This window comes from Rhinopithecus bieti, unplaced genomic scaffold (genome assembly GCF_001698545.2).
Source record: "Rhinopithecus bieti isolate Rb0 unplaced genomic scaffold, ASM169854v2 scaffold_36840, whole genome shotgun sequence".
Taxonomy (NCBI): domain Eukaryota; kingdom Metazoa; phylum Chordata; class Mammalia; order Primates; family Cercopithecidae; genus Rhinopithecus; species Rhinopithecus bieti.
The window spans coordinates 432,745-442,953 of record NW_016816502.1 but is presented as its reverse complement, the minus strand read 5'-3'; the positions used below and the strand labels follow the sequence as shown (position 1 = coordinate 442,953).

At 37.8% G+C, this 10,209-nt stretch overlaps 1 protein-coding gene across 1 annotated transcript in view; it reads left to right on the top strand.

The window, feature by feature from the left end:
- The window catches only part of MDH1 (malate dehydrogenase 1), a 23,508-nt gene that overhangs the window by 6,236 nt on the left and 7,063 nt on the right, over nucleotides 1-10,209 (top strand). The window contains exons 2-5 of the mRNA XM_017854924.1: nucleotides 1,039-1,137; nucleotides 1,943-2,039; nucleotides 4,227-4,402; nucleotides 6,001-6,123. Of these exons, the coding sequence (XP_017710413.1) occupies nucleotides 1,039-1,137; nucleotides 1,943-2,039; nucleotides 4,227-4,402; nucleotides 6,001-6,123 (495 nt within the window). The remainder of the gene's footprint in view (nucleotides 1-1,038; nucleotides 1,138-1,942; nucleotides 2,040-4,226; nucleotides 4,403-6,000; nucleotides 6,124-10,209) is intronic.

Sequence of the window (10,209 nt, the reverse complement as noted above, 5' to 3'; positions counted from 1 at the left end):
AAAAAAAAAAAAAAAAAAAAAAAAAAAAAAAAAATTCTGTCAGCTTAGTCTTTTTTTTACTCAGAGTCATCACCTTGAATATCAGTTATCTTTGTTTCTATGTCTGTAGTTTGTTCAGGATCTGTTGAAATTTCTGTTTGTATGTCTTCCCTCCTTGCTTTTAAAAATAATTTTCCCTTGGAATCAGGTTGTCAGCTGTCTGTCACTACATGTTACTGTTGTTTCTCCTGAAATAAAAAATCTTGTTTTTCCTCCTCCAGACAATAAAGTTGAATAGCAATTAATTGTCCTTTTTTTTTTTTTGAGACAGAGTCTTGCTCTGTTGCCAGGCTGGAGTGCAGTGGCACAGTCTCAGCTCACTGCAACTTCCACCTCCTGGGTTCAAGCGATTCTCCAGCCTCAGCCTCCCAAGTAGCTGGGATTACAGGCACGCACCACCACACCCGGCTAATTTTGTATTTTAGTAGAGATGGGGTTTCACCATGTTAGCCAGGCTGGTCTTGAACTCCTGACCTCGTGATCCACCCGCCTCAGCCTCCCAATGTGCTGGGATTACAGGCATGAGCCACCACGCCCTGCCGATTAATTGTCTTATTTAAATGTATTGGCTCAATGTAAATGGAAAGTTTTAGCCTCTTTTACTCCTTTTCTTGGTATGAAGATTCTATTGAGCAGATGGGAGTGGGGGCTTTGCATAATAAGGATTTGTGTGGCTCTAGTGGCTGCCAGGGTTTGGATCACCACATACTGAACACATCAACATTGTTGAGCCTATTTTAGTGGTAAAATACCCCAAAAAAGTTGATAAGATTATGTAAGTAAATCCAGGATAACACTTTTAGCTCCCTATATGGTGAGAGTTAAATAACACCATGTAAATATGCAGCACATTCATTTTCTACTAAGCCAGATGCAAAAGGACTTTAAAATTTTACATTCACTTTTAAAGTATGTGAATTTCTTACTATAGATAAAAATCCTGGATATTTTTAAGGTACAGTAGTACTTAAAGATGTTAATGGGTCTTTTTCATTACAGTCTGAACCAATCAGAGTCCTTGTGACTGGAGCAGCTGGTCAAATTGCATATTCACTGCTGTATAGTATTGGAAATGGATCTGTCTTTGGTAAAGATCAGGTAGGAACAGGTGTCTATAAATCTTAAGTTATTAGAGTAAGAATATGGTTAGTAAAATTCTGTATTTGTACACAAATTGTAAAACAATGAAGGAATGTGTAATCTCAGTACATGTAATAGGCACATTGCTATAATTGGAAGCAAGTAAATTTGTATGTATGCCTCCAGGCACTGAAAACACTTTGGAAATGAGAACTCTTCCATATATTGTACTTAGTTGACTTGGTGCAACCAGCAGGTGTCAGTCAATGGGAGATATCACTAATGACAGTAACTGACAGTCATGTGGGAGAGAGTTACTCAATAAGCACTCCCTTGTTAATAAATGGCCTTTAGAACCAAAAGAGTCAGGAAATCTGCTTCCCAGTTGAAGCAGGCACTCTGACTTTCAGCAAGCCTGATTAATATACACTAAAATCCTTTTCTAAGGTATTCATTTATTCAGTTTCTTGACCCATGGATACTGAATTATTCTTTCATGAACTGAAATCAAACATACAGCTATTAACAATAAGAGCAAACTATGGCATGTCACTCAGTTTAATGTTTTTTTTCATGTACTCTTAAAAAACTGAGTAGTGGTGATTCCTCTCCTGTGTTTGTTAGCAAACCAATGCTGGTTTTATAGCATCCTTCTTTCTGAAAGTGGCATAGTGCTAGATACCTGACCTCCTGAAATAATGATCATGACTAATTAATGGGAATTACATGCATGTACATACCAAATAAAAAGTATGTGAAAAAACTTTTTTGTGTCTAAGTGAAATAGCCTACACTAACAGATGCTGTCCTTGCTTTTTGGTAGCCTATAATTCTTGTGCTGTTGGATATCACCCCCATGATGGGTGTCCTTGACGGTGTCCTAATGGAACTGCAAGACTGTGCCCTTCCCCTCCTGAAAGGTGAGTTGGAGAGTAGAGAAGGGATTTTATAGTATTTGATTTCTTACAAAATACAGGTTTTTAGGGCCAGGCGCGGTGGCTTATGCCTGTAATCCCAACACTTTGGGAGGCCGAGGCAGGCGGATCACGAGGTCAGGAGATCAAGACCAACCTGGCTAACACGATGCAACCCCATCTCTACTAAAAATACAAAAAAATTAGCCGGGCGTGGTGGCAGGCGCCTGTAGTCTCAGCTGCTGGGGAGACTGAGGCGGGAGAATGGCGTGAACCCGGGAGGCGGAGCTTGCAGTGAGCCGAGATTGTGCCACTGCACTCCAGCCTGGGAAACAGAGCGAGACTCTGTCTAGAAAAAAAAAAAAAAATACACAGGTTTTAGGTTTTTGTTAAAGGCTCTTAATTAGAAATTATTCATAAGAGGATTTTTTTATTTTGAACTTCCACTACTTATTAACTACTTATGTATACCAAGGATAAATAAGGGTAAAAAATGAGAAACAATCAATGTCAGGTAAAGGACTGTCATTTTTTCCCCCAATGTGTATGTGTGTATAATTTATTATACCAGTTAAGTGTAATATGGCACAAGGGTTATACACCTGACATTGTCTACACACACATATTATAGACAACGTAGGAATTGTCTATGTTGTGTTGTTATGGAGTCTCCTTAAATGGTAATAGTAGCATCCTGTAATGGAAAACTTGTCTCAATTTTGAAGGATGTCCTTCATAGCTATACATTGCTCTGGAAGTTGGTTGGTTCCTTATATGGTCCCCATCCCATCTACCAATCATCAGGTTGAGACATAGTATAACTTGTCCTTACCATATGCTCTATAGTTTGAAAAATCCCAGAAGAGCTCAGCTAAGGGCCTTTGCAGATCGTTGAACTATAACACGAATATAATAAGGAAGCCTTAAATTTGATTGAAAATTTATTAAAATATTCTAAATTAATTTGAATATATTTCTTCAGCTATATCTTCATCATAGTCTTTCTTTTGGTAAGGATTAATTAATGAAACTCTCCTAGAAGTTTGCACAAAGCAAAATAATATATACCTTCCAAGAAAAACTTTCCTTAAAATTCTTCATCTGTTGAATAAACATTTGCTAGAAGGGATAATCTGCCATCTAAGTCTTTTGGTTGCAAAGTTCTGTAGAAGAATACGTGACTGCCCACACTATTTTGTTGGTTCCCTTTTCTCACCCACAGCTCCTTCCAAATCAACTTTGCTGCTTTTTCCCATTTGTATTCCTTTCTTTGCTGAGTTCCCTGTGCTTTCTCTAAAGGCCCAGATTGCACTTGGTTTGTCCTCTGCCAGATGTGAATATGAGAGGGAAGGGAAAGTTCAGCAAATAAGGACGTGTTTTTTTTAAGGAAGATAATTTTGTTTTCCTCCAACTGGTGTTCCTGTCTATGCCCATTTTCAGACTTACGGCAGCCTTGACTATGATGCAACTAGCCAATTTTCCAGTGAAAATGCTGAATGTTGGTCATAGCTTTTTTAATACAATCAACAAAGAAGTGTGATGACGTATGTTCTTCATTCAAAAAGCAAGTGATGTTTGCTTATTGTACTAACACTGGAGCATAGTGGCTGAACTCTGGAGCAACCTAGGCTGGAATTACAACTCCATTATCCTTTGATGGTGGCGACTTAAACTCTTTAAATCTCAGTGTCTCCATCTATAAAATAGGAAGATTAAATTTGATAATAATATAAATCTCAGCATTATCCCTGGCACAAAACTCCTCAATAAACATTTATTATTTTTAAATTTGTGATTGGTGTCTTAGACCTTAAAGTAATTGTAATTTAAAGGTTAGGTGAATTAGTTGCTCTTTTGTGTTGTGTGGTAATTAGTGTGAATAACAAGTGTTGCTTCAAAAGTCATCATACCTTGCATCATATATGATTATAAAAGATAAAAGCTATGGAGTTTTTGACATTTAAGATAATTACTGAAATAGGAAAAGCAAAATAAATCTATTGACATTTCTGATGTTATGATTGTTAAATTAATATATTATCTTTCTTTTCTTAGGCTCCTGAAATGCATATCATTGTGATATATAAACACTTGCAACAAGTGAAAGAATTAATGGGTAGATTCAATATGAAAAAGAAAACTTCAAAACTTTGGTGTTTAAGTAGCTCTGCATATTTATTGCCATGTCCACAGATGTCATCGCAACAGATAAAGAAGAGGTTGCCTTCAAAGACCTGGATGTGGCCATTCTCGTGGGCTCCATGCCAAGAAGGGAAGGCATGGAGAGAAAAGATTTACTGAAAGCAAATGTGAAAATCTTCAAATCCCAGGGTGCAGCCTTAGACAAATACGCCAAGAAGTCAGTTAAGGTGACCAACACTGTATTTTAGGGATTTTTCATTATTAGCATTTGAAACGTACGCTTTTAGCATTTAAGCAAAACCAAAATTATTTGTCCTTTTTTCTAGTTCTGTGCAATCATCAGTAAATATGGCTATAGAGTTTTGCTTCATAAGCTCTCCCTTTCTGGGTTTTTTGTTACAGTGTAGAAATCTATATTCAGAGTGTTCAAAAATATTTTTCCTATTAGTATAACGTGAAAATTTAATATTAGTTCTTAAACCTATAGAGAAGGCATAGGACCTTCTGGTGCATTTTTGCTGAGTGGGAATATTTATTTACACATTTAAATTTGTGTGTGATTGTGAAAAGAGATAGCTAGCTGTAAGGTAAGTTTATTCTCAGGAGTAGAAGATAGTGGTTTCTGAATGCTCAGATTTTCTGAATGCAGAGGAATTTTAATATGCTTGTCTCTTGAAGAATTGAGTCAGTATGACTTATGGTTCTGTCTCTTTGTGTTAAAACTATTTAGATTGTAAATATGTCTTAATAATGCAATAAGCCCTTTTTATTTATTTATTTATTTTTATTTTGCTTGAGATGGAGTCTTGCTGTGTCACCCAGGCTGGAGTGCAGTGGTGCAATCTTGGCTCACTGCAACCTCCACCTCCCGGGTTCAAGCATTTCTCCTGTCTCAGCCTCCTGAGTAGCTGGGACTACAGGCGCGCGCCACCACACCTGGCTAATTTTTGTATTTTTAGTAGAGATGGGGTTTCACCATGTTGGCCAAGGCTGGTCTCGAACTTGTGACCTCAGGTGATCCACCTGCCTTTGCCTCCCAAAGTGCTGGAATTACAGGTGTGAGCCACGACACCCAGCCAAACCTTCTTTTATTCGTGAACTATCAATTAACTAGAACTTAATTGTCATACAGCAAATAGGCTTGCAGGTTAAAGGTTTAACTGATTTCCATATACTTTCCTATTTAAAAAAAAAAAAAGGTGAAAGAAAATTTTTATAAAATTTTTTAAGTTGCCCATTATAATGTTCTATCAGTAACATTTCATAGATGTCTGCATTTTTTGCTTTCTGTGGACTTCATTTTAAATAGTTAACTTACTTTCTGTCATCACAGAAAATAATATATATGAGTTGAATAGAAATCCACAAGTGCCAGTAAAAGATTAGAAGGTTGTTCAAACTGCTAAATTGCAGGCTGTTTGGAGGTAAAGTACTCCTTGCACAGTAATTCCACCTCTGCAAAGCATCCTTGTTTGTGAGAAATATTTGCCAGCACTGCAGTACTTAGAGACAATGAAGTATCTTGTCTGCAGCTTGTCAAAAGAGGTACCAAAAAAAAAAAAAAAAAACAAAGACTAAAGATATATGGGAGTCAGTCCCTGTAATATGATTGTAACTTTTCTATAAATCTGATATTATTTCAAAAATTTTATTACCATTTTATTAAAGATTTTTATAACTTAAAATGTATTTTCCTATGCTATATTGTATTTGGTGTTTCCCAAGCCTCCCCTGTACAGCTACCTGTTAGACATTTTCAGTCAAATTTTAACATGGTTAGTAAGTATATAGTCTGTAAGTCTTCAGTGCTTTCCATTCCTCCTAGGTTATTGTTGTGGGTAACCCAGCCAATACCAACTGCCTGACTGCGTCCAAGTCGGCTCCATCCATCCCCAAGGAGAACTTCAGTTGCTTGACTCGTTTGGATCACAACCGAGCTAAAGCTCAAGTAAGAAAAATGTCTTTTAAATCTTGTGATTGTTCAACTTTAAAACATTTTTCTCTCACTTTTAAAATAACTGAATCTGAGTTTGTGCTTTTTTCTTGTTTTTGTTTAGTAGGAACCTATTACTTTTATTAAATTAAAAGTAAATTATTATTAATTTGTTAGGGAGTCTTTAAATATATTCTCGTAAAGAACCAGAGGTTTTACTTCCTAATTGATTTTGTCTTTAACTATATTTCAATTGCTAACTATAATGAAATGCAGTTACTAATGTTCTCTTGTTACAGTGGTTAAAAATTAGTATACATGATGGTACATAATTTAGTTTTAATTTTTTCAGATACATAGGAGATTATATAAACAAAGACTTGAGCTTTGCGTGATTGTGTGGTTCTGCTTCTGTTTTACCTGCAGCTAAGCAATCAAATTCAGATTTTGTAATTTTATATTTAATTTTCAGTTTATGTCTTTTTAATATTCTATGTGTATCTGTGAAATTTGCTACTTTCACTACTTAGGACCTAAACTCTGTTGCTAATTTTCTTTACCCTTGGAGCCATAGATAAGTATTCCAAGGAGCCAGTGACCAAGGAATTAACAATAGCTTTTCAAAAAATTAGAAGCCAACAACTGATCTGAGCTAGTTTCCTAGGCTTTTTCAGATCTAACTGGTCCTGGTGCCCGTTCCTGGACAGAACCTCTGTCCGTTGCCCTAATGCTTTTCTGGCCATCCCTTCTTGTCTGTAGGTCATCACTGCTAGATAGGTCTATGAGTTCAGTGCTTTTTCTTCTAGAGAAAGATAACTTTAGTTTCAAAAAAAATTGTTTTTTTTTGTTGTTGTTGTTGTTGTTGTTTTTTGTTGTTTTTTTTTTTTTGAGACGGAGTCTCGCTCTGTCGCCCGGGCTGGAGTGCAGTGGCCAGATCTCAGCTCACTGCAACCTCCGCCTCTCGGGTTTACGCCATTCTCCTGTCTCAGCCTCCGGAGTAGCTGGGACCACAGGCGCCCGCCACCTCGCCCGTCTAGTTTTTTGTATTTTTTAGTAGAGACGGTGTTTCACTGTGTTAGCCAGGATGGTCTCGATCTCCTGACCTCGTGATCTGCCCGTCTCGGCCTCCCAAAGTGCTGGGATTACAGGCTTGAGCCACCGCGCCCGGCCAAAATTGTTAACCAGAAGATGCTGTGAGGTCTAAGTTGAAGCACTGCTGCCCTAACCTAAGAATTAATAATCCTTCAGCACTGGAATACCTAGTGAAAGAGAAAAGAATATACATTTGTTAAGCATCTACTGTAGACTGAATGCTATACATGTAATTTTCCATTTAATTTTTATACTAACTATATGAAGTATCTCATATTATCCCTGCTTTAGGTAAGAAACCTGAGGCCCAGGGAAGTCAGAGAACCTGCTCAGAGTCATACAGCTCATAAATTATGGAGCCACTTGATTTGCCTGACTCGAAACCCTTATGTATGGTCTTACCTAATGGTATCAACTGACCTTAGTCCACTTACTAGCTCTGTGAATTTGAGAAAGTACATTCAATGATTAAAATGTAATAATTATATCTGTGGGGAAAAGAAAGAGAGATCAGCCCGTTACTGTGTCTATATAGAAGGAAGCAGACATAAGAGACTCCATTTTGTTCTGTATTTGAGATGCTGTTAATCTGTGACCCTACCCCAACTTTGTCCTTGCAAGAGACATGTGCTGTGGTGACTCAAGGTTTAAGGGATTTTGGGCTGTGCAGGGTGTGCTTTGTTAAACAAGTGCCTGAAGGCAGCTTGCTGGTTAAAGGTCATCACCATTCTCTTAATCTCAAGTAAGAGAAAAGCATTTGTCTCCTGCCAGTCCCTGGGCAATGGAACATCTCCGTGTAGATTATATGCTCTGTTTACTGAACAATGCTGCTAAAAGGTTTATGGAGATGTTTGCATATGCATATCAAGGCACAGCATTTTTCTTTAAACTTATTCATGTCACAGAGATCTTTGTTCGCGGGGCGCGGTGGCTCACGCCTGTAATCCCAGCTCTCAGGGAGGCAGAGGCGGGAGGATAGCTTGAGCCCAGGAGTTCGAGACCTGCCTGGGTAATACAGCGAGACCCCATTCTCCACAAAAAGGAAAAAAAAAAAGAGAGATCTTTGTTCATATGTCTTACTGCTGATTTTCTCCCTACAATGATCCTATTATCCTGCCACTCCCTTATCTTTAGGATGGTAAAGATAATTATCAGTAAATACTAAGGGAACTCAGAGACCTGTGCCAGCCAATATCTAACTCAGAGAGTTCTTATGAGGATTAAATAAGATCCATTTTAAGCCCTTGGCATGGTGCCTGCACATAGTAAATGCAAGAAAGGTTGGCTGCTATTATTATTAGTTGATTTCTTCTTTCTAAGAAGCATACAGCCTAAACATTCCTAACTTAAAGGGTTGTTGGGTAACAACCCTTAAATTTTTAGCTTAAAGTGCAGATATTCCCTGAGAGGCTTTAAGCTATGGGCTGGGTCTGATGGTAGCTGAGAACAAATAGGAGTTTGTTTGAATGACTGGAGGCAGGCAGTTTGAGTACTGTGGGACAGTTGTAAAGGAAGAGATGTTATACGCCTTACAGTTGTAAACTTTGGATTGCCAGAAATTGACTTATTTAGTTCCTGCAACAAGAAAGAGGTAACACGATGACACTAACAACCACTTTTTGTTGTTTCACCTGAGGCTTTGGTGGAGACAGGCATTGGAATATTCTCCTTCCAAAGGTACTGCTAAGAGATACTTTGTCCTAATGCCTGAAACAGTTTTCACTGCAGGGCTAAAGTCTGAATGAGCAAAGAGGAAAGGAAGTGCTCTCCTCAGACTTTAACCTGCACTTTGGGACATGTTCTTTGTTACTCCTGGGACCTTGGCTTGGCACTGTTTCAGCATGTCAATCTGGCATAGTGAGAGCTTTTAAGGAGTCATTGAAGAAGCACTTTCTTCCTCTAAAAGAAGTTGTTTAGTGAGAAACATAACAAACCCAAAGATAAGTTTTTCTTACAGGAATGGTTGCTAGATATTTTGTCTTGGAATTCAGAGGCCTTAGCTACTTAGGGACTGTTTAACATCTGCAGAACTTCCCTGTGTATTTGCAAACCAGTGCTATATTTACGTCTGCTGACAAGGTAATTTGACAGTGATACCAGATAAGGTAATTTGACAGTAATACCAGTTAGCTGGTAAGAAAATTACTAGGGCTGGAGAATTAATCAAAAACTTTTAACAGACCTCTATGACAGACATGAGTGTCTAGGGGAGTAAAGAACTGTTATCCCGGGTACGTATAAATTTAGACTAATTGTGACTTGAATCATATTAAGAAATTATATCTGCTGTGTACAAAGTACCTGGCCTTTGCTGTCCAGACAGAACTGGATTAGCTCAGGAGATCAAAGGAGCAAGAGGAGGAGGGCAACAAGAACAAAGGAAGGCAGGGGAGCCCAGGAAGACTGAGGACAGAGAGGCCTAGAGGCATTTTTTCTTCACTGTACTTGGGAGCATTGAAGCTGACATTCAGGGAAGGTACAGGTTCTAACTTCCTGGTGATATATATCTTGAGTTAATTGTTCAAGGTATAAATCTTTTTCTATATCATACCAGCTAAATTTAAGTATAAATATAAGTAAGAGCAGTTTTTTTCCCAGTTCTTTCAGGTCATGGCACCCATAAAAAATGGTACTCATTGAACAGTGTGCCACTCTACCCTACCCCACAGGCTAAGCAGATCAATAGCTGGGTACCCCAGAAACCAACCATCAACTAATTTGTGGAGACTAATGCAAATATTGTAGGTAATAGCCCTGATACTTGCAAGACTTGCAGGGATTCGATCGGTCAAAAGTGATTTACAATATCACAAACAGAAATTTTTAAGTAAACTTTTAACTATTTTAGGATTTCAGAAAGCAGTCTCAACTAGTTTAAGAGTGAGAGTGAAAGTAAAGACAGTTTACTTCTTACTTAACTGAATAAATTAGTGTGAAGACCAGTCAAGTCATTGCAGACATTTTAGATAATGGCCTTTTTTTTCATCTTTATCCTTTTGGTTGGTTGGT